The sequence below is a fragment of the Misgurnus anguillicaudatus genome, chromosome 17 (assembly GCF_027580225.2).
Source record: "Misgurnus anguillicaudatus chromosome 17, ASM2758022v2, whole genome shotgun sequence".
NCBI classification, from domain to species: domain Eukaryota; kingdom Metazoa; phylum Chordata; class Actinopteri; order Cypriniformes; family Cobitidae; genus Misgurnus; species Misgurnus anguillicaudatus.
In genome coordinates this window covers 10,548,875-10,574,550 of record NC_073353.2, presented here as the reverse complement: position 1 = coordinate 10,574,550, position 25,676 = coordinate 10,548,875, and the positions used below count along the sequence as shown (strand labels likewise).

Here is a 25,676-nt window from a genome sequence, read left to right as displayed (position 1 = left end):
AAAAAAGTTTTTAATTACATTGTGACTTTTATACACTATTATTTTGCAAATATATTAATTGACCCTGCACTGATGTATTCGTGTTTTATGTTCATTCCCGGTGGTTGATTGCTGTGCATGACTGAGAAAAAAGATGATGACGATGAAATGAACTTCAGTTATAATTAAACACAAACTGGCCAATTTTCTTAGAGGAAAGTTGGGTAACCATGGCCACACAAGGCAGTAAAGAAACCAGGAGAGGTTTTGAAACACCACAAGCAGCTCTAACCCCCCCATCACTGACGTAACACATGAGGAGAGAAGGGAAGAAACACCTCCAGAGCACCAGAAAGGTGTTAGGAGCACAGCAGGACAAATTCTCAAAATAATGAGAGACATGGAAAAAATCTGTCAGTTCTGCAGACCAAAAAACATCCGGACATGAAGATGTTTTTTTTATTTCACTTAGTACATGTGCATGGCACTAGTCTATGTCATATTCTGGAAATATCATGGAAATCTGGTAAATTAACCTCTCATGCTTATGTTTGACTAAAACATTAAACTTTAATAATATAATATTATATTAATATTATATTAGAAAATGAAAACATTGTGCAGAATTGTGTGAAAACTTTGTTCTGTTTATGTGAGCATCTTTAAGGGATCGTTTACAAAAAATAAAAATTCTGTCATCATTTATTCACCCTCAAGTTGTTACAAACTCACTATAAATGTCTTTGTTCTGCGGAACACAAAGGAAGGTATTTGTAAGCAGAAGAAAACAGGATCACTATTGACTTCCATAGTAAGATAAACAAATATTATGGATGTTCATAAATGCTTTGATTACAAACATTTCTCAAAATATCTTTCTTTGTGTTCAGCAGAACAAAGACATTTATACAGGTTTGTAACAACCTGAGGGTGAGTAAATGATGACAGATTTTATTTTTATTTTTAGATGAACTAACAGCACGTAGTAGGAAAATTGTCCAGTGACATGACTTTGGGTGTGGAACTTGTTTTTTTCTGAACAGACTGGGTTTTCCCTTGATAACAATTAGTATTCAGTACACATTGTAGCTGTAAGTGTAGGTTAGGTGTCTGTGAACAGGAAGTGCTCCTCAGGTTTGTGGTGGTGTAGAAATGCAGTTAAACTGGTTTGTTTGGAGCATAACCTATGTACCTTATGCAACGTTTACATAAGTGGGTGGAAGGCGTGGGAAGATTTCCAGATTCGCTCGGTGCATCTGCATAAAAGTTAACGATGCGATGCATCGGTCAAAAAACTGTGTATCGAATACAAATTAGCATTTGCATCACGATGCATCGCTTCTAACATATCCTTTATTGTTTTTCCACATTCTTTGCATGTGGTTGTTCTTCCAGAAATACATTCGAAAACGCAAATGATAAAATATATGGCACTGCTGGTCCTGGCACCTTTTGTGGGACTCTTATCACATTTCAGATTTTACGCACCACACATCCAATATACGTCATTGAATTCTATAATAAGGGTCCGGTCCGATCTGGTACAGCATACACAAAAACACACATACAGTAATACTTCTTAATAAAATCAGTAGTTAAGGATAAAAGACTCGAGTTATTTAAAAAAAAATTCACGAGTCTTTTATGTCGAATCAAGTCTGAAGTCCATAAAAATGTGACTTGAGTCTGAGTCACTTACTCGAATGCCCATCTCTGGGTCCATCATCATTACATTTTCTAGGTACATTTGAGGTACATTTTTTGACTGTTTGTGAAAAGAGTCATTAGGGCCCGAGCACCGAGGAGCAGGCCAGAATGGCCTGCACCGAAAGGTGCGAAGCCCTATTGTTTTTGCTCGGATTATTAGGGCCCGAGCACCGAGGAGCAGGCCAGAATGGCCTGCACCGACAGGTGCGAAGCCCTATTGTTTTTGCTCGGATTATTAGGGCCCGAGCACCGAGGAGCAGGCCAGAATGGCCTGCACCGAAAGGTGCGAAGCCCTATTGTTTTTGCTCGGATTATTATTATTATTATTTTTTTTTTTTTTCCAACACTTTTGGGCATTTTGGGGGCCTTAACATACTCGAAAACTCTTGAAATTTGGCACAGACATCAGAGTCGTCCGTGATCGCCGAAAGCCAAAGGCTGGAACACGGGCGTGGTACGGGGGCTCTGTAGCGCCCCCTGTAATGCAAAAACAAACAGGAGTGCGCAGATCGGGCAAACATGTACGCACATGTACGAAAGTTAGTACGCATATAGATCTCATCGACCCGAACAACTTTCACACTCTAACCTATTAGCTCCGCCCCACAGGAAGTCGGCCATTTTGGATTGTTTAAAAAATGCATGCGGTGAACTTTTGAATACTCCTCCGAGGGAATACATGGGATTGACACCAAACGTGGTGATCATGATGTCGAGACATTGTACTTGCTAAATTGCGAAGGGATTTTTGATATCTCGAACGGTTCTACCATGGCGAAGCGACAAAGTCATGGCGAAATCAGAGAAACAGGAAGTGTGTAATATCTAAGGCAAAAAATGTCTTATTGTGATGACATGCGGGGTGTTTGTTCGTCTGAAGATTCCGATCGCATCGATGTGCCTATTGTGAGTCTCGGCTATAGCGCCACCACCAGGCACCAGGAAGTGTGTCAGTCATGAACTTTTAAATACTTCTCCTAGAAAATTCATACGATTGACACCGAACGTGGTGAACATGATGCTGAGACATTGGACTTGCTAAATTGCGAAGGGATTTTTGATATCTCGAACGGTGTTGCCATGGCGAGCCGTCAAATTTATGGCGAATTCAGAGAAACAGGAAGTGTCTAATATCTAGAGCAAAAAATGTCTTATATGGATAAAACGCAGTGTGTATGTTCGGCCAAGGATTCCGATCGCATCGATGTGCCTATTGTGAGTCTCGGGTATAGCGCCACCAACAGGCACCAGGAAGTGTTGCAGTCACAAAAGGTGGATTTTTTGACAGTTGCATGTGGTGAACTTTTAAATACTCCTCCTAGGATTTTCATGCGATTGACACCAAAAGTGGTCAACATGATGCTGAGACATTGTAGATGATAAATTGCGAAGGGATTTTTGATATCTTAAGCGCTGTTCCCATTGCAACACGTCAAACTTTACTTTCATTTTCAGGCATATTTAAGCACTTGGCATGCACTTTGGGTGCCTTAACATGCTCGAAAACAACTGAAATTTAGCACAGACCTCAAAGTTGTCGGCCATTAGGACCGGGCAAATGCTGGAACACGGGCGTGGCAGTAGGGCTCTGTAGATTTTTTTTTTTTTTTTTTAGATTTTAGATTTATTTCACAATATCACAATATCACAAATTACATATGTTGCATTGCAATCACTACACTTCAATGCAGCAGATACAAATAATACTATTGTGAAAAATGGACTCCCAAGAAGCAGTAGCTTATAAATAGGGGTCCATCCCACCACCAGACACCATCCCCCTAACCAAAAGTAAATTAAAGTTTCTATACCTTGCATAATGATTTACATTGATCCATGCACCAATATGAGAAGTTTAATCCTCGGCCGCAGATCCCTCAAGTCTGTATTTCTCCAGTAGTTGTTGCTTTAATTTCTTTTTAAATTTAGAAAATGTTTCAGATTGTTTTAAATTAGTATCCAGTTCATTCCATAATTTAGGACCTCTATAACATACACTAAACCTAGCACTTGTTAAGTTCCTCCATTTCCCTTTTATAAGTAGTTTATGTCTAGTGTAATGTGTGTGAGACGGTGTATTTAATGGAATGAGTTCACACAATCTAGTATTTAACCTGTTGACCACCTTGTACATTATGCAAGCATTATGATAAAAGTTACATTCAGGAAGCTTTAATATACCATATCCATGGAAGAGAGCATTTGTATGAGCATTGTATGTGGACCGAGAAATAGCTCTTATAGCTTTCTTTTGTAATATCATAAGTTTCTCAGTACGAGTAGGGTAGGTATTATTCCAAATAAAATTACAGTAACTCAAATGAGGCTCAAACAGAGTCCTATATAGTGACAAGAGCACATCAGATGGGAGCACATGTCTCACTTTAAAGAACAAACCCACAAGTTTAGATAGTTTTTTAACCAGCTCATTAATATGTTCCTTAAAATTTATAAATTGATCAATATGAATTCCAAGAAATTTTATTGCATCAACTCTTTGTATTGCTCTACCATCAATATTTAAATTAATGTCATAATCCATAGACTTATGACTACTTGATCGAAAAACAATATAGAAGGTTTTACTAATGTTTAGCGATAATTTGTTACATTTAAACCAGGTCTCTACTTCTGCTAATCTATCATTTAGGAATTTTTCCAAATAATTCATGTTTGTATGAGATACAAAGAGATTTGTGTCGTCAGCAAAAAGTATTTTTTGAACATCAGAGGAGCAAAATACAAAATCATTAATGTAAACAATAAACAAGAGAGGCCCCAAAATAGATCCCTGGGGAACCCCAAATACTATATTTTCTAATCCAGAATCTATACCATTTAAGTTCACATATTGCCGTCTTCCACAAATATAGTCCCTGAACCACTGGAGAGCTACACCCCTGACCCCGTAGTGTGACAATTTATCAAGTAAAATTTGAAAGTCAATCGTATCAAAAGCTTTTGAAAGATCAAGAAAAACCCCAATACCAGCTTCTTTTCTTTCAAAAGCATCATTGATTTTCTCTACCAGATCTAAAATGGCCATACTTGTGCTACAGTTCTTCCTAAAGCCATATTGTGACGATTCTAATATATTGTGTTTATTTAGGTAATCTATCAATCGTGCGTAAACCACCCTTTCTAATACCTTCGAAAATGTTGGTAGAATAGATATGGGTCTATAATTTTGAAAATCACTTTTATCCCCAGATTTGTATACTGGTATTATCTTTGCCACCTTAGTTTGATAAGGAACTACACCACACTGTAGTGATAAATTTATTATATGGGCAAAGGGCTCCGCTATTTCATTTACTATGGCTTTAAGGATCTTACTACAGATTCCATCAGCACCAGCTGTATAAGAGCATTTGATTTTATTAATGATGTTAGTGACTTCCATTTTACAAGTAGGTCTAAAATAAAAAGAGTTTAGATAATTGTTCCTCAAGAATTTTTTATAAATAGCACCCCCTGGTGAACCAAGTTGTTGGGATAGATTCTTCCCGACAGAAGCAAAATATCTGTTTAATCTGTCAGATAGGGGATCTTGTATAATATAGTTATCTGATTGGGTTGGCACAGCGGTGTCAGGGATAACCGAGGATTTTTTACTACGGCCAAGTATCTCATTCAACACCTTCCAGGATTTCTTCTGATCCCCCGAAGCAGTTTTGAGACGAACAGTGAAATAATTCGCTTTGCTATCTCGTATTAAACTTGTTAATTTATTTTTGTACTGTGTATATAAGATTTTATTATTACTATTTGGATTCTTCCTATATTGTTTGTAAAGTTTATCCTTCTTCTGGATAGACTTTAGGATTCCTTTAGTGATCCACGGATGAGATTCCTTTTTTTGTTTGAATATCTTTTCTGGAATAATCGCATTGATAGCATCAGTTAGTACACCAATTAAGAAATTATAAGCGTAATTAGGATCACTAGCATTATATATTTCATCCCAGCTTTTACTCTGGAGGTGTTGAATTAGATTTGCTAATGTTTTATTATTAAGAACTTTTACCTTCCTATCAATGCATGGATCAGATACTCTTTTTATCCAGTTTGTGAAAAAAACCACAGGATAATGATCAGAGATGTCAGAATATAATACACCTGATTTACAGTCAGTGTTTTGAATATTTGTTATAATATTGTCAATTTTAGACCTACTACTCTCTGTGACACGTGTGTATTTATCAATCGTAGGAAAGAATGATGAGGAATAAAGCATATTTATAAAATCAATTCCCTTTATATCTTCTTTAGAAATGTCAATATTAAAATCTCCCAAAATAATACTATTTTTATTCATCTGATTTATACTAAAAAGAAGATTATCAAAGTGGATTCTGAATGTTTCATAATCAGAGTTTGGTGGTCGATAAATTATTCCAATAACGATAGATGAGCCATTTGACATTTTAACCTCTAGAAATAACGAATCGGTATAACCATCACTAACTGACAAATCATGGCGCACCTTTACAGAATAAAGTGAATTTACATATAAACATACCCCTCCTCCAATTCTACCCTGCCTATTAATACAGTACATTGAGTATCCTTCTATTTTATAAATATCCAAAAAGGTTTGCTCACTCATCCAAGTTTCACTGCAACCAATTATATCAAAACTTTTCCCAATGCTAGCAAGAAGTGCAACAAGGTCATCATGATGTTTTTTAAGACTTCTAATATTTAGATGCATTAGAGAAAAAGAAAAGTCATCATTTTGTTTCAAATCTTCAGGATTATAATAATCACAGCTTATGCTGTTAGATGTACAGAAGTACTGTTCAAATTCCTCATTTTCAATACTCCAATTTCTATCTGTCACTCCCATAATTTATGATAGAATCATATTCACACTTAATTATAGAAGTATATATCATACAGAAAAACCTGGGACCATATTCTCCTTTTTATTACAACACCCTGTGAGCAAAAAAAGAAAAAAATAACAAAAAAAAGAAAAAAACATAAAATTAAAGAAAGAGAGAAAACCATCTATTCACAGTATCCAGTTATCAACTCTCCACTTTAGATGTATCGTGTATTGCATAATACTACTGTGCCCCATTACACATAACTATCAGCAAAGAGACTAGAAGGGGCAAAAAAGCACTCATAATCACATTAATAAGTAAAGACTACTTTACCAGTCAAGTCAGGGTTGAAAGAAAAGTTTTGGCCTTAATAGGGTCCTTGAATGACTTTTGCGTTTCGTTTACCTTGAATGACAGGATAGCTGGATAAGCCATCCTGAAACGTATGTTCCTCCTAATAAGCTCCGCACAAACCATGTTAAATGCACGTCTTGCAGCCCGAACCTCTGGAGGTACATCTGGCACTATGCGCAGTAACCGACCCTCATACTGAAGATTCCCAAGACGTTTCACTGCTGTCATTATCTTCACAACATCTCTAGAATGTTGAAGTTTGATGATCACGGCGCGCGGGCGATCCTCTTCAGGTACTCGAAGACCCCGATGAACACGGTCAATGGAAATAGCCTGGACGGGTAGCTGCAGGAGCTTGGGAATAAACACCTCGAAGAACGCGAGCGGGTCATTCCCTTCTATAGACTCCTTCAGATTTAACAGCCTGATGTTCTTCCGCCTCTGCCGGCATTCCAATTCCGATACTTTATCTTTCAGCTCCTTATTTACTTTTTCCAACGCGTCCACTCTGTCTTTTATCGGAGCGATGTCATCCTCCAGCTGGGAGATGCGCGTTTCAGCCTCGGCTTGGCGAGCAACAAGTGCCGTTGTCGTAGCCGCGACATCATCAATACTCTTCATCATATTATCCACTTTAGTCTCAAGTTTCCCAAGCGACTCGTTTACTGATCGTAAAATGCGCTTACCCTCCTCAGCAACCGCCGCAGAAATACTCTTTAACAAAGCTTCAGTCATCAGAAAAGAAGTCCCTTCAGAGTTAGCGCTAGCACTAGCACCTATGCCAGTGTCAACTAAATGACTGGTCGCCCTCTCAGAGGCATCACGGTCTTTGGGCAGTTGTTTTGATGGTTTGGGCATATTTACAAAAGACCTTGTTTAATTCCCTGACATTAAAGTTAGAGTGCAATGATAATAGAGTAGACAAAACTTTGAGTGGAGAGAGTATCTACCGTCAACCTACTTCCTGTCCGCCATAATGCAAAAAAAAATTGGTGCACAAATCGGGCAAACATGTACGCACATGTACGAGAGTTGGTACGTATATAGATCCCATCGACCCGAACAACTTTCACAATCAAACCTATTAGCTCCGCCCCACAGGAAGTCGGGCATTTTGGATGGTTTCAAAAATGCATACGGTGAACTTTTAAATACTCCTCCTAGAGGATGCATGCGATTGACACCAAAAGTGGTGAACATGATGTCGAGACATTGGACTTGCTAAATTGCGAAGGGATTTTTGATATCTCGAACGGTTCTGCCATGGCGAGCCGACAAATTTATGGCGAAATCAGAGAAACAGGAAGTGTCTAATATCTAAGGCAAAAAATGTCTTATTGGGATGCCATGCGGGGTGTTTGTTCGTCTGAAGATTCCGATCGCATCGATGTGCCTATTGTGACTCCCGGGTATAGCGCCACCACCAGGCACCAGGAAGTGTGTCAGTCACAAAGGTGGATTTTTTTGACAGTTCCATGTGATGTTCTTTTAAATACTCCTTCTAGAATATTCATGCAAGTGACACCAAAAGTGGTCAACATAATGCTGAGACATTGTAGATGATAAATTGCGAAAGGATTTTTGATATCTCAAACGCTGTTCCCATGGCAACGCGTCAAACTTTACTTTGATTTCAGGATTATTTAAGGCTCTTGGCGTGCTTAGATTAACTTTAAATTTGGCACACACATCAGATTTGTCGGCTGTTAAGTGTGCACAAAAAGGTCAGACATAGGCGTGTCTCTTAAGTGGCTCACTAGCGCCCCGTTTGTCTAAAATGTGGGGTTTCTTTTACCTACAGTCCCCAAATGGGTCAGTAACAACATAAAATAGTCCTCTGATATTTACCCACTTGATGCCCTTGCCCACCGTGCATCGTTTTCTCGGAGGCACCGTGTAGCGGTAAAAAAACGTGCGAGGGCCCGCCATCGCTGCTTGCAGCTATATTTGTCATTATTTTTTTTTTTTTTTTTTTTTCAACACTTTTGGACATTTTGGGGGCCTTAACATACTCGAAAACTCTTGAAATTTGGCACAGACATCAGAGTCGTCCGTGATCGCCGAAAGCCAAAGGCTGGAACACGGGCGTGGCACGGGGGCTCTGTAGCGCCCCCTGTAATGCAAAAACAAACAGGAGTGCACAGATCGGGCAAACATGTACGCACATTTACGAAAGTTGGTACACATATAGATCTCATCGACCTGAACAACTTTCGCCCTCTAACATTTTAGCTCCGCCCAACAGGAAGTCCGCCATTTTGGATTGTTTAAAAAATGCATGCAGTGAACTTTTGAATACTCCTCCTAGGGGATTCATGCAAATGACACAAATGTGGTGATCATGATGTCAAGACATTGGACTTGCTAAATTGCGAAGGGATTTTTGATATCTCAAACGGTGTTGCCATGCCTATTGTATGTCTCGGGTATAGCGCCACCACCAGGCGCCAGGAAGTGTTGCAGTCACAAAGGTTGATTTTTTTGACAGTTCCATGTGATGTTCTTTTAAATACTCGTCCTAGAATGTTTATGCGATTGACACCAAAAGTGGTCAACATGATGCCAAGACATAGTAGATGATAAATTGCGAAGGGATTTTTGATATCTCAAACGTTGTTCCCATGACAACGCGTCAAACTTTACTTTCATTTTAAAGGCATATTTAAGCCCTTCAGTTGCATGCAGTGAACTTTTCAATACTCCTTCTAGGATATTCATGCGATTGACACCAAACGTGGTCAACATGATGCCGAGACATTGGAGATGATAAATAGTGAAGGGATTTTTGATATCTCAAACGCTGTTCCCATGGCAACGCGTCAAACTTTTTACTTTCATTTTAAAGGCTTATTTAAGCCTGACAGTCGCATGCAATGTTCTTTTTAATACTCCTTCTAGGGAAATAATGCAATTCACACCAGAAGTTGTCAACATGATGCTGAGACATTGTAGACGCTAAATTGCGAAGGAATTTTTGACATCTCTAACGCTGTTCCCATGGCAACGTGTCAAACTTTACTTTTATGTCAGGCATATTTAAGGCTCTTGGTGTGCTTAGATTAACTTTAAATTTGGCACACACATCAGATTTGTCGGCTGTTAAGTGTTGACAAAAACGTCAGATAAAGGCGTGTCTATTTAGTGGCTCACTAGCGCCCCCGTTTGTCTAAAATGTGGGGTTTCTTTTACCTACAGTACCTAAATGGGTCAGTAGCAGCATGATATTTACCCACTTGATGCACTTGCCCACCGTGCATCGTTTTCTCGGAGGCACCGTGTAGCGGTAAACAAACATGCGAGGGCCCGCCATCGCTGCTTGCAGCTATATTTAGGGCCCGAGCACCGAGGAGCAGGCCAGAATGGCCTGCACCGAAAGGTGCGAAGCCCTATTGTTTTTGCTCGGATTATTATTTTTTTTATTATTTTTTTTATTATTATTATTATTTTTTTTTAACACTTTTGGGCACTTTGGGTGCCTAAACATACTCGAAAAGTCTTGAAATTTGGCACAGACGTCAGAGTCGTCGGCCATCAGGTCCGGGCAAAGGCTGGACCACGGGCGTGGCAAGGGAGCTCTGTAGCGCCCCCTGTAATGCAAAAACAAACATTGGGGCACAGATCGGGCAAAAATTTACGCACATTTACGAAAGTTGGTACACATATAGATCTCATCGACCCGAACAACTTTCGCCCTCTAACATTTTAGCTCCGCCCAACAGGAAGTCCGCCATTTTGGATTGTTTAAAAAATGCATGCGGTGAACTTTTGAATACTCCTCCTAGGGGATTCAAGCAAATGACATCAAACGTGGTGATCATGATGTCAAGACATTGGACTTGCTAAATTGCGAAGGGATTTTTGATATCTCGAACGGTGTTGCAATGGCGAAGCGGCAAAGTCATGGCGAAATCAGAGAAACAGGAAGTGTCTAATATCTAAGGCAAAAAATGTCTTATTGTAATGACACGCGGGATGTTTGTTCGTCTGAAGATTCCGATCGCATCGGTGTGCCTATTGTGACTCCCGGGTATAGCGCCACCAGCAGGCGCCAGGAAGTGTGTCAGTCACAAAGCTGGATTTTTTTGAAAGTTCCATGCAATGTTCTTTTAAATACTCCTCCTAGGATTTTCATGCGATTGACACCAAAAGTGGTCACGATGATGCCGAGACATTGTAGATGATAAATTGCGAAGGGATTTTTGATATCTCAAACGCTGTTCCCATGGCAACGTGTCAAACTTTACTTTCATTTTAAAGGCATTTTTAAGCCTTTCAGTTGCATACAGTTAACTTTTAAATACTCCTTCTAGGATTTTCATGCGATTGACACGAGAAGTGGTCAAGATGATGCCAAGACATTGTAGATGATAAATTGCGAAGGGATTTTTGATATCTCAAACGCTGTTCCCATGGCAACGCATTAAACTTTACTTTCATTTTTACACATATTTAAGGCTGACAGTTACATGCTGTGAACCTTTAAATACTCCTCGTATGGGATTCATGCGATTGACACCAGAAGTGGTCGACATGATGCCGAGACATTGTAGATGATAAATTGCGAAGGAATTTTTGACATCTCGAACGCTGTTCCCATGGCAACGCTTCAAACTTTACTTTAATTTCAGGCATATTTAAGGCTCTTGGCGTGCTTAGTTTAAGTTTAAATTTGGCACACACATCAGAGTTTTCGGCTGTTAAGTGTTGACAAAAAGGTCACACACAGGCGTGTCTCTTAAGTGCCTCACTAGTGCCCCTGTTTGTCTAAAATGTGGGGTTTCTTTTACCTACAGTCCCCAAATGCCTCAGAAAGAACATTAAATAGCCCACTGATATTTTACCCACTTGATGCCCTTGCCCGCCGTGCATCGTTTTCTCGGACGCACCATGTAGCGGTAAAAAAACGTGCGAGGGCCCGCCATTGCTGCTTGCAGCTATATTTATTATTATTTTTTTATTTTTTTTTTACGTTTCGGGGCAATTTGGGGGCCTTAACATACTCAAAAACTCTTGAAATTTTGCACAGACGTCAGAGTCGTTGGCCATCAGGTCCGGGCAAAGGCCGTGGCAAAGGGCGTGGCAAGAGAGCTCTGTAGCGCCCCCTGTAATTCAAAAACAAACATTGGGGCACAGATCGGGCAAAAATGTACGCACATGTACGAGAGTTGGTACGCATATAGATCTCATCGACCTGAACAACTTTCGCACGCTAACATTTAAGCTCCGCCCAACAGGAAGTTGGCTATTTTGGATTGTTTAAAAAATGCATGCGGTGAACTTTTGAATACTCCTTCTAGGGGATTCATGGGATTGACACCAAACGTGGTGATCATGATGTCGAGACATTGTACTTGCTAAATTGCGAAGGGATTTTTGATATCTCGAACGGTTCTGCCATGGCGAAGCGACAAAGTCATGGCAAAATCAGAGAAACAGGAAGTGTCTAATATCTAAGGCAAAAAATGTCTTATTGTGATGACATGCGGGGTGTTTGTTCCTCCGAAGATTCCGATCGCATTGATGTGCCTATTGTGAGTCTCGGGTATAGCGCCACCACCAGGCGCCAGGAAGTGTGTCAGTCACAAAGCTGGATTTTTTTGACAGTTCTATCCGATGTTCTTTTAAATACTCCTTCTAGGATATTCATGCGATTGACACCAAAAGTGGTCAACATGATGCTGAGACATTGTAGATGCTAAATTGCGAAGGGATTTTTGATATCTCAAACGGTGTTGCCATGGCGAGGCAACAAATTTATGGCGAATTCGAGAAACAGGAAGAGTCTAATATCTAAAGCAAAAAATGTCTTATTGGGATGAAATGCAGTGTGTATGTTCGGCCAAGGATTCCAATCGCAATGATGTACCTATTGTGACTCCCGGGTATAGCGCCACCACCAGGCGCCAGGAAGTGTGTCAGTCCCAAAGGTGGATTGGTTTGACAGTTCCATGCGATGTTCTTTTAAATACTCCTTCTAGGATTTTAATGCGATTGACACCAAAAGTGGTCAACATGATGCCAAGGCATAGTAGATGATAAATTGCGAAGGGTTTTTTGATATCTTGAACGCTGTTACCATGGCAACGTGTCAAACTTTACTTTCATTTAAAAGGCATATTTAAGCCTAACAGTTGCATGCAGTGAACATTTAAATACTCCTCCTAGAATAATCATGCAATTGACACCAAAAGTAGTCAACAAGATGCCAAGACATTGTAGATGATAAATTGCGAAGAGATTTTTGATATCTCGAACGTTGTTCCCATGGCAATGCCCCAAACTTGACTTTTATTTCAGGCATATGTAGGGCTCTTGGCGTGCTTAGATTAACCTAAAAGTTGGCACACACATCAGAGTTGTTGGCTGTTAAGTGTTGACAAAAAGGTCAGATAAAGGCGTGTCTCTTAAGTGGCTCACTAGCGCCCCCATTTGTCTAAAATGTTGGGTTTCTTTTACCTACAGTCCCCAAAAGGGTCAGTAACAACATAAAATAGTCCACCGGTATTTACACACTTGATGCACTTGCTCACCGTGCATTGTTTTCTCGGAGGCACCGTGTCGCGGTAAAAAAAACGTGCGAGGGCCCGCCATTGCTGCTTGCAGCTATATTTAGGGCCCGAGCACCGAGGAGCAGGCCAGAATGGCCTGCACCGAAAGGTGCGAAGCCCTATTGTTTTTGCTCGGATTATTATTTTTATTTTTTTTTTTTTTTATTTTTTTCAACACTTTTGGACATTTTGGGGGCCTTAACATACTCGAAAACTCTTGAAATTTGGCACAGACATCAGAGTCGTCCGTGATCGCCGAAAGCCAAAGGCTGGAACACGGGCATGGCACGGGGGCTCTGTAGCGCCCCCTGTAATGCAAAAACAAACAGGAGTGCACAGATCGGGCAAACATGTACGCACATTTACGAAAGTTGGTACACATATAGATCTCATCGACCCGAACAACTTTCGCCCTCTAACATTTTAGCTCCGCCCAACAGGAAGTCCGCCATTTTGGATTGTTTAAAAAATGCATGCGGTGAACTTTTGAATACTCCTCCTAGGGGATTCATGCAAATGACACCAAATGTGGTGATCATGATGTCAAGACATTGGACTTGCTAAATTGCGAAGGGATTTTTGATATCTCGAACGGTGTTGCCATGGCGAAGCGGCAAAGTCATGGCGAAATCAGAGAAACAGGAAGTGTCTAATATCTAAGGCAAAAAATGTCTTATAGTGATGACACGCGGGGTGTTTGTTCGTCTGAAGATTCCGATCGCATCGATGTGCCTATTGTAAGTCTCGGGTATAGCGCCACCACCAGGCGCCAGGAAGTGTTGCAGTCACAAAGGTTGATTTTTTTGACAGTTCCATGTGATGTTCTTTTAAATACTCGTCCTAGAATGTTTATGCGATTGACACCAAAAGTGGTCAACATGATGCCAAGACATAGTAGATGATAAATTGCGAAGGGATTTTTGATATCTCAAACGTTGTTCCCATGACAACGCGTCAAACTTTACTTTCATTTTAAAGGCATATTTAAGCCCTTCAGTTGCATGCAGTGAACTTTTCAATACTCCTTCTAGGATATTCATGCGATTGACACCAAACGTGGTCAACATGATGCCGAGACATTGGAGATGATAAATTGTGAAGGGATTTTTGATATCTCAAACGCTGTTCCCATGGCAACGCGTCAAACTTTTTACTTTCATTTTAAAGGCTTATTTAAGCCTGACAGTCGCATGCAATGTTCTTTTTAATACTACTTCTAGGGAAATAATGCAATTCACACCAGAAGTTGTCAACATGATGCTGAGACATTGTAGACGCTAAATTGCGAAGGAATTTTTGACATCTCTAACGCTGTTCCCATGGCAACGTGTCAAACTTTACGTTTATGTCAGGCATATTTAAGGCTCTTGGTGTGCTTAGATTAACTTTAAATTTGGCACACACATCAGATTTGTCGGCTGTTAAGTGTTGACAAAAACGTCAGATAAAGGCGTGTCTATTTAGTGGCTCACTAGCGCCCCCGTTTGTCTAAAATGTGGGGTTTCTTTTACCTACAGTACCTAAATGGGTCAGTAGCAGCATGATATTTACCCACTTGATGCACTTGCCCAGCGTGCATCGTTTTCTCGGAGGCACCGTGTAGCGGTAAACAAACGTGCGAGGGCCCGCCATCGCTGCTTGCAGCTATATTTAGGGCCCGAGCACCGAGGAGCAGGCCAGAATGGCCTGCACCGAAAGGTGCGAAGCCCTATTGTTTTTGCTCGAATTTATTATTTTTTTTTTTTTTATTTTTTTCAACACTTGTGCTAATTTGGGAGCCTTAACATACTCGAAAAGTCTTGAAATTTGGCACACACGTCAGAGTCGCGTGCCACTAGGCTCATGCAAAGGCTGGAATACGGGCGTGGCAAGGGAGCTCTGTAGCGCCCCCTGTAATTCAAAAACAAACATTGGGGCACAGATCGGGCAAAAATGTACGCACATGTACGAGAGTTGGTACACATATAGATCTCATCGACCCGAACAACTTTCGCCCTCTAACATTTAAGCTCCGCCCAACAGGAAGTCGGCTATTTCGGATTGTTTAAAAAATGCATGCGGTGAACTTTTGAATACTCCTTCTAGGGGATTCATGGGATTGACACCAAACGTGGTGATCATGATGTCGAGACATTGTACTTGCTAAATTGCGAAGGGATTTTTGATATCTCGAACGGTTCTGCCATGGCGAAGCGACAAAGTCATGGCGAAATCAGAGAAACAGGAAGTGTCTAATATCTAAGGCAAAAAATGTCTTATTGTGATGACACGCGGGGTGTTTGTTCGTCTGAAGATTCCGATCGCATCGATGTGCCTATTGTGAGTCTCGGGTATAGCGCCACCACCAGGCGCCAGGAAGTGTGTCAGTCACAAAGGTGGATTTTTTTGACAGTTCCATCCGATGTTCTTTTAAATACTCCTTCTAGGATATTCATTCGATTGACACCAAAGGTGGTCAACATGATGCTGAGACATTGTAGATGATAAATTGCGAAGGGATTTTTGATATCTCGAATGCTGTTCCCATGGCAACGTGTCAAACTTTACTTTCATTTTAAAGGCATATTGAAGCCTTTCAGTTCCATGCAGTGAACTTTTAAATACTCCTTCTAGGATATTCATTCGATTGACACCAAAGGTGGTCAACATGATGCCGAGACATTGGAGATGCTAAATTGCGAAGGAATTTTTGACATCTCGAACGCTGTTCCCATGGCAACGCGTCAAACTTTACTTTTATTTAAGGCTTTTTTAAGGCTCTTGGCGTGTTTGGATTAACTTTAAATTTGGCACACACATCAGAGTTGTTGGCAGTTAAGTGTTGACAAAAAGGTCAGATAAAGGCGTGTCTATTTAGTGGCTGACTAGCCCCCCCCCCACGTTTGTCTAAAATGTGGGGTTTCTTTTACCTACAGTCCCCAAATGGGTCAGTAACAACATTAAATAGCCCACTGATATTTACCCACTTGAGGCCCTTGCCCACCGTGCATCGTTTTCTCGGACGTACCGTGTAGCGGAAAAATAACGTGCGAGGGCCCGCCATCGCTGCTTGCAGCTATATTTCTTTTTATTTTTATTTATTTTATTTTTTTTTTTTCAACACTTTTGGACATTTTGGGGGCCTTAACATACTCGAAAACTCTTGAAATTTGGCACAGACATCAGAGTCGTCCGTGATCGCCGAAAGCCAAAGGCTGGAACACGGGCGTGGCACGGGGGCTCTGTAGCGCCCCCTGTAATGCAAAAACAAACAGGAGTGCACAGATCGGGCAAACATGTACGCATATTTACGAAAGTTGGTACGCATATAGATCTCATCGACCCGAACAACTTTCGCCCTCTAACATTTTAGCTCCGCCCAACAGGAAGTCCGCCATTTTGGATTGTTTAAAAAATGCATGCGGTGAACTTTTGAATACTCCTCCTAGGGGATTCATGCAAATGACACCAAATGTGGTGATCATGATGTCAAGACATTGGACTTGCTAAATTGCGAAGGGATTTTTGATATCTCGAACGGTGTTGCCATGGCGAAGCGGCAAAGTCATGGTGAAATCAGAGAAACAGGAAGTGTCTAATATCTAAGGCAAAAAATGTCTTATAGTGATGACATGCGGGGTGTTTGTTCGTCTGAAGATTCCGATCGCATCGATGTGCCTATTGTAAGTCTCGGGTATAGCGCCACCACCAGGCGCCAGGAAGTGTTGCAGTCACAAAGGTTGATTTTTTTGACAGTTCCATGTGATGTTCTTTTAAATACTCGTCCTAGAATGTTTATGCGATTGACACCAAAAGTGGTCAACATGATGCCAAGACATAGTAGATGATAAATTGCGAAGGGATTTTTGATATCTCAAACGTTGTTCCCATGACAACGCGTCAAACTTTACTTTCATTTTAAAGGCATATTTAAGCCCATGCAGTGAACTTTTCAATACTCCTTCTAGGATATTCATGCGATTGACACCAAACGTGGTCAACATGATGCCGAGACATTGGAGATGATAAAAAAGTGAAGGGATTTTTGATATCTCAAACGCTGTTCCCATGGCAACGCGTCAAACTTTTTACTTTCATTTTAAAGGCTTATTTAAGCCTGACAGTCGCATGCAATGTTCTTTTTAATACTCCTTCTAGGGAAATAATGCAATTCACACCAGAAGTTGTCAACATGATGCTGAGACATTGTAGACGCTAAATTGCGAAGGAATTTTTGACATCTCTAACGCTGTTCCCATGGCAACGTGTCAAACTTTACTTTTATGTCAGGCATATTTAAGGCTCTTGGTGTGCTTAGATTAACTTTAAATTTGGCACACACATCAGATTTGTCGGCTGTTAAGTGTTGACAAAAACGTCAGATAAAGGCGTGTCTATTTAGTGGCTCACTAGTGCCCCCGTTTGTCTAAAATGTGGGGTTTCTTTTACCTACAGTACCTAAATGGGTCAGTAGCAGCATGATATTTACCCACTTGATGCACTTGCCCACCGTGCATCGTTTTCTCGGAGGCACCGTGTAGCGGTAAACAAACGTGCGAGGGCCCGCCATCGCTGCTTGCAGCTATATTTTTAATGTGCTTTTAAAATGGCGATAGTGTGTTACTTAGCAGCATTTCTTGTCAATTGCATTTTCGTATGTGTCATAGTCAGAGCTTGTTAAAAGATTCCTGGCCGGTTCTTAATTTCCTCATTACATTGTTCATTAAGGCTTGTAGGTCTCCATAGCAGCCTTATAGACGTGTGTGCCTTACTATCACTGTTTGTTACAGGCACCAACAGGCAGTCATCTGTCTTAAAAAATCTCCTGTGTCAGATTCTTGACAACCAGTTTTAATAAAGCTGTCATTAATAACAGGTGTTCGTTTTTAATGAGGCCTGTAGGTTCAACCAGACACAAAAGACATTTGTTTTACCTCAAATCACAGATGAGGTCTCATTATTGTCTCAATAGTTTTTATTTAGACAGTAATAAGGATTTAAAAATATAATTGAGGACTTCATTATGTATACTGATCTATAAAAATGCAATCTCTAAATGGCTGTTCACAAATATAGTTTAAAAATCGTTTAAAGGGATAGTTCGGCCAAAAATGATATTAAAGGTGCAATTTGTAAGATATTTGCAGTAAAATGTCCAAAAACCACTAGACCAGTGTTATATATTTTGTCCAGCTGATTACTATCAATATCTGTAATGTTTTCAACTACTTGTAAATCGTGATAAAATTTCCATTCAAAACATTGTTACGGGGCAGTGCAGTCTCCTGTCAATGACGTTAATATCCATGTGACTCTTTGTCACCGCCTTTACTGACGTAACCCACATGATAACACTGGTCGAGCTCGAAAAAATAAAATGGCGGCCAAGGAAGCGACTGGATCACAAATTGAGTGCAAATAAAGTTATATTTTCACTTTTTTGACATTTTGATTGCATTTCTAGCGATAAATAAGTATTGTAGTTTTAAATATGTGATTAGTTATCACAAAGGCGCTCTCTGTTCATATTTCAAACACGCTGCCTTTGAAGTGCGTTGGAAAGCCTTTCTCTGAGCTGCCTTCATGCCTCCGAGGCCGAAGTCATGTCCTCATTAGGCAGCGAGGCAACAAGTCCTCACAGTCCTCACTGCCTTGAGTTTTCGGACGCAGCCAGTGTTGTGGACAAATGCGGAACTATAGGCTTGCTTATGGACTTATGGATAACTCTTTACCGTTTGCCGCTGGTTGTGTCAGCTCCTGTAAGCGTACGGGCCAACCAAACGACCCAAGAAGAGTTTGGAACAAAACGAGAGAGGATCGATTTGTTGTTGCATTAGCTGAATGGAGAGAGCTTCACGACAACATTTAACTAGACCGAGTTTCTGATCCTGCTAGTGTTTTACGCGATGGGTGAGTTGTTTTGATTCGTAACATTTCAAAAAACGTATGCTATTATATTGATCACAACATTAGTGTAATCAGCGCGTCTTCCCGCGGACGATATGCACATCAAAGGTATTGTGAGATTCTGATCCTGCTTGTGTTTTACACGATGGGTGAGTTGTTTTGATTCGTAACCCTTCAAAATACGTATGCTATTATATTGATCACAACATTAGTGTGTCGATTGTAATCAGCGCGTCTTCCCGCGGACGATATGCACATCAAAGGTATTGTACAGCAATATAAATGGTCATTTTAAGACACTTCACAATAAGATTTGTACTCTCAATACATTATTTGAAAAATCATTGTAGATTGTAGGTTGAAAACTTAATTCTGTGCTGTATTAACCTAATATCTATGACTGAAAATTTCGTTTTGAACATTACATATAAACTTACATAATGAAATAAACGATGTCATCAAACGCAACATTTATAAGACTTGATTACCTTATCCATCAACGTGATTTCTCGTTCGCGTCTGATTGATGGCCATCAGCGGTTGAGTTAAAGACTACAAATCCCATAATTCCACGCTGCTTCAGAGCGTCAGTAAACAACATCATTGTTGTTGTTTGATCTGGCGCCATCCATCGGCGAAAATAATACAAACTGTATCTTTAAACCCATGATTTACTCACCCCGAAGCTGTCTGAGATGCATATGTCCATCATTTTTCGGACGAACACATTTTCGGTTATTGTGGAAGATGTTTTGGATCTTTCGGTGGATTAAATGTGGAGTTGCGGGGTCCACGACCTTCGGGTCCGGGGGATGTGCATCCATTCTTCACAAAGTGGATCCAAACGGCTCCAGGATGATAAATGAAGGTCTTCTGAGGGTAATCCGTGCAGTGTTGTATTCTAGAAATATCCATATTTAAGACTTTATTAATGAAGATGACTATCTTCCGGTAGCGCCGCCATCTTAGGGGCCAGTCACACCAAAAGCGCTTTAAACGCTTGCAAACGCAAGGCGCGACGCACTGCCTTTTTTCAAAAAAGAGCAGTGCGACGCGGCTTTTCAAATTGCTAAGCAACCACCGAGTCAACTGTCTTGTCAATCAAATATTGAAGCGTGAACGCTCTTTTGCTGTTAACTGTCATATTATCAGAAACTTTAAAAAGAGGGCGCTTGCTCTGACCTTGTTTGAGGGTGAGAGGTGCACAAACACGCAGGAGAGAGTGAGCGAGTGGAGTCCGGTTCTTCAAAGCAACTGTAAACTTCACTCACCACAACGTAAGGCCCGCCTCTCCCCTCATTCGATTGGACAATGGAAAGACAAGAATGACGTCGGGCGGTTTCCGCTCTCAGCGCTCCTTCAAAAACGCGTGCGCGGCAGGCGGCAAAAAAACGCAAGGCGCTCGGCGCGCATAAACAGCGCGCAAACGCGCCCTGCCCATAGAATATCATTCAAAAAAGGCGCCTGCAACTGCCATAAACGCTTTTGGTGTGACTGGGCCCTTAGACTCCTCTTTATTCATGAGAGAGTATTAGCGTAGTGTACGCACTTTTCTTAGTGACGTATGACAAATGCGGAGGGCGGGGGCACAGAGCAGCAGCAGAGTAACCTCCGTACACTGCGTAAAGCCCTGGGGCTTCATTTATAAAGCGTGCGTACGCACAAAACGGGGCTTGAAACATGCGTACACCAGTTCCCACGCAAAGGTTGTGATTTATAAAAAACAAACTTGATAGGAGAAAGGGCTTGCAGGGTGGGATATTAGGATGATTCATGTACGCACACTTGCAGGTGATCTGTGATTTATAAAGGGAACATTGCTTTGTTTTATAAGTCTTGATATTTTTTGGTGTATGCCATTTTTAGCTTTTGTGCCTACGTAGACTTTAAGTTAGGATCCTACGCACAGTTTTATAAATGAGGTTCTAAATAAATGCTACAAATGCATCAAAGCCCATGTTTTTACCAATTTTTGACATGTCCAAGATGTGAAAAAAGGTTTTAAAAAAATCCAGTTCACAATCAATGTCACAATGTGTGTTTTCCCCCAAATTAGAGACACCACTTATGAACTTGGCCATTAAAGAGTTAAAATCATGTAATTTTTGTGAAGATTTGGTGGTTTTGATTAATACTGGGGTTTATGTCAGATACATTTTTACAGCTGTTTAATTTAGTGGATGTTTTCATCAACTAACAACACAAAAGGTTAGTAAATTTGCCCACAGTATATCGTTAAAGGATTAGTCAATTTTCTTGAAGAAAAGGATACAGATGGTTTGCTCACCACCATGTCATCCGGGGTGTTGATGTCTTTCTTTGTTCTGTCGAGAAGAAATTATGTTTTTTTAGGAAAGCATTCCAGGATTTCTCTCATTTTAATGGACTTTCATGGACCCCAACACTTAACAGTTTCTATGCAGTTTAAAATTGACGTTTCTAAGGACTTCAAATGATTTCAAACAAGGCATAAGGGTCTTTTGTAGCGAAACTATTGTCATTTTTGGCAAGAGAAGTGAAAAATATGCACTTTAAACCACAACTTCCTGTCTTCCTCCGGCTGTGGGATGAGCCAGCGTGACCTCACCTAATACGTTGTCACGTCAAGAGGTCACGGATGACGTATGCGAAACTACACCTTAGGGCTGCATAACGATTAATCGTGACTAATCGTTTGCAGAATAAAAGTTTTTATTTATATTATATAAATGTGTGTACTGTGTATAATAATTATGTATATATAAATACACACACATTTATTTATAACTTTAAGAAAATTATATATTTATATGTTAGGTATTTATATTTATACATAATATTAATTATATATAAATATAAAAAATTATATACACGTGTAAATATTTCTTAAATATATATACATGCATGTGTATGTATTTATATATACATAATTATTATACACAGTACACACATTTATATAATGTAAATAAAAACTTTTATTCTGCAAACGATTAGTCGCGATTAATCGTTATGTAGCACTAGCCCCAGTGTTTACGAGTGTGGAGAAAGAGGACGTTGTTGTATGTGGAATGATACAAATTAATGTCTTTGTGTCAGTTTATTGTTAAAAAATGGTCCGCAAATGTGCGTTTCATAAATGTAACACGTGACCTTTCTACGTCATTACGCAATTATAATGGAGATAGACCGGAGATAGACGAGAAGTTGTGGTTTAAAGTGCATATTTTTAATTTATCTTGTCAAAAATGACAATCGTTTGGCTAGATAAGACCCTTATGCTTCGTTTGGGATCGTTTGGAGTCCTTTGAAACTGCAATTTTACCCTGCATTAGAACTGTTGGGTGTTGGGGTCCATTGGAGTCCATTAGAATGAGAAAAGTCCTGGAATGTTTTCCCCAAAAATTTCTTCTCGACTGAACAAAGAAAGACATCAATATTTTGGATGACATGGTGGTGAGTAAGTTATCTGGATTTTTTCTAAAAAGAAAATGGACTAATCCTTTACGTTTTTCACAGCCCTTAAGCCAGGGTTTTTTTAACCAGGGGGCCTCCAATTTTAGAGAAATTTGTTTATCTCTCTTTTTTTCCCATACATTAAAAAATTATTTATTATTGCTTTATATCTTTTAACTTGTTTTTTTCCTTATTACACTGCCCTTTATCTTACTCATGGGGTCTAAGACAGTATTTCTTGTAAAGTTGCTATTTATTTTTTAAAGTTGGTTGGTGCAGTATATAAGCAAATGTTTCTCTTCAGGTTCATACATCCAACATTACTCTAAGTGTAGCCAATTATATTTGCTATACATAAAATATATACATTCATATATACTTTAGGTAGGGGTTCCCTTACAAAAGGTTAATCACTTTTGGTGGTCTATGGCCTCATAAAGTTTGAAACCCCTGCTTTAAGCAAAACAGTAAAAATTTTTATCATTAATTTCTTGCACAATAATGCAATTTCTTTTGAGGGCTTGTCGATATTTTTGTGCATGTGTGTCAATTTTTACTTAAACTTGATCCTTGTCTATATTTGTTGTCACTGAACAGCTGGTTTTCAGCGCCATCTGCTGGATCCCATGATGAATTTTCACTGCACTTTGCGAAAGCTGCGCTTACATGAAGAGGAGTATGTGCTGATGCAGGCCATCTCACTCTTCTCACCAGGTACATATAGTTTGACATCTACGTGAGCTCCCCAGGTCTCTTACAGATCTTAGAAGTTGGGGTGGGACATCAAAGTGCCTGTCCATTTCATTTAAAAGACCAGATCTTATTTGTTTTTTCTGTTTTGTATATATACTAGATCGCCCTGGCCTAACGCATCACAAAGCGATCGACCATAACCAAGAAGTACTAGCTGTGACCCTGAAGACCTACATTGAGTCCAAGAGGTCCGAACCAGAGAAATAGTAAGATCCTAACTATTCTCCCTTTTACTTTTTGTTCATTTGCCCTACGAAGCATTTTTCACTCAATAACTTTCCTCGAATCTTCTCCTTGGCTATAGTCTGCTGTATCCAAAGATCATAGGGTGCCTGACTGAGATGAGATCTATGAATGAAGAGTACACAAAACAGGTGCTCAAAATTCAGGACATTCAGCCAGAAGTGTCTCCATTATTGCTGGAAATAATAAGCAAGGACAGTTAAGTCTTTACAGAAGAGATCTTGTTGTTATCAAAGGCCTTGGAATCGGCAGCGATTCGAGCTGTGCAGATCTTTGGTGCTTTGACCTTCATCCGAGGACACTAAAGATTGAGTTATTTCGCAAGGGCCCTTGAAATGCAGTCGAGACTAGCAAGGACAAGGCATGTGTGCCTAAAGCTACTGAACTACTGACCAGCAGCACATACAGTCAATGCTGCTTGTGAAATTGTATTTTTATATTTGTCTCACTGAATGTAATTGTGTTGCAATTTGATATGATCAGCAATCTTTATTTTCTGAATCTGTCCACACATCCAAGCTTAAGTCTCATCATCTAATTTTGAGATTATAAGCACCAACATTTGGCCTTACTCAGTCAATCTCAAGGTTAAGTTTGTAAAACTGGGTCACTTTCATATAAATGTTCCCCAAGAATGGTAATATACCAGCACTTAGCACTGATCACAAGTCAGGGATTTGTGTCCTGATCTTTAAGACTCTTCAGTGGATTTTCTGTATAAGTGAGACGGCTACACTGGCAGCAGAGACTGCAAACTCTCTCGAACCTTTAATTATAAAACCACAATGTGATGACTACATTATTGTTTATGGTTTATATTGATGTTAAATTTGAGAAATGTGTTTATTTATTTGTTTTAAAATACATCATGATGTAAGTAGACCTATTTTATTGGTCTATCGTTGTGTTCAGATTATATACATACTGTACCAGTGCCAATGTCGGATGAAAGTTTGATTCAGATACTCCACAAATAGATTGTAAAAAACAAAATGTATTGGTGGGGTAAACCTCAGGAAAAACATGTTCAGATTCACGTCCACACATGCTGGGTTATTTTCAGGGTCAAAAAAAGCACAAACCCAGCTATTGGGTTCAATTATCCCAGAAAATGGTTTGTGTTTGACCCAGCAATCCGTTGGGTTCATACCTTTATGATATGTTTCCCCAAAATGTTTCGAATACTAGTGAGAAATGTGCTTGATTGTCGTGACAACCTTATTCTGTATGCTAAAAGACATAATCCTTCATTTTTTCTTTTTAAAATGTAAGTGACCAGAGCCGACTCTTTGATGTGTGTTAGCTTGTCATTACATGTGAATTTTTGTGTTGGAAACAAAGCTAATTGTATTTTGTGTAATGTTTGAATGTCTGCAATTTTGAACAAGCCATGAGTTTTTTTAATCACTGATTCTGATGCTGTCAGTGGTGATACAGTATACTAGGCTTAAAGATCATATGTATATTTTTGTCATTAAAACAGTTAACAATGATAATCAGTGTAAAATGAAGTAAAGTAACACTATTAGTAGCTACAGGAAAAGTGTAGGATACTGAACTTAGGCTGAAATGTCTGAAATAGCCCCCTATACTCTCATTCACTATTCCCTATAGTTCTCTAATATAGTGCACAAGTGAGTGAATTCAAACACTTAAGCGCTGCTGGTGCCATCTTGTGTCGAAACAAGGCATGCGCATTACAATGAAGTGGTTGCAGACGTTGAGAGTTCAGTTGTTATTAAAGGGGACATTTTTTAAGATGTAAAATAAATCATTGGTGTCCCCAGAGTACGTTTGTGAAGTTCAAAATATCATATATAAATTTATTATAGCATGTTAAAATTGACACTTTGCAGGTGTGAGCAAAATGTGCTGTTTTGGGGTGTGTCCTTTAAAATGCAAATGAGCTGATCTCTGTACTTAAAGCCAGTGGCCTGGTTGG

At 39.8% G+C, this 25,676-nt stretch overlaps 1 protein-coding gene across 2 annotated transcripts in view; it reads left to right on the top strand.

Moving 5' to 3' along the window:
• nr1i2 (nuclear receptor subfamily 1, group I, member 2) overlaps positions 1-25,019 on the top strand; it is a 56,977-nt gene extending 31,958 nt beyond the window's left edge. For both annotated transcript variants that reach the window (XM_055216349.2, XM_055216348.2), the window contains 3 exons: positions 23,336-23,452; positions 23,592-23,697; positions 23,796-25,019. In XM_055216349.2, coding sequence (XP_055072324.2) covers positions 23,336-23,452; positions 23,592-23,697; positions 23,796-23,937 — 365 coding nt within the window. In that variant the 3' untranslated portion in view covers positions 23,938-25,019. The remainder of the gene's footprint in view (positions 1-23,335; positions 23,453-23,591; positions 23,698-23,795) is intronic.
• Positions 25,020-25,676: the final 657 nt, after the last annotated feature.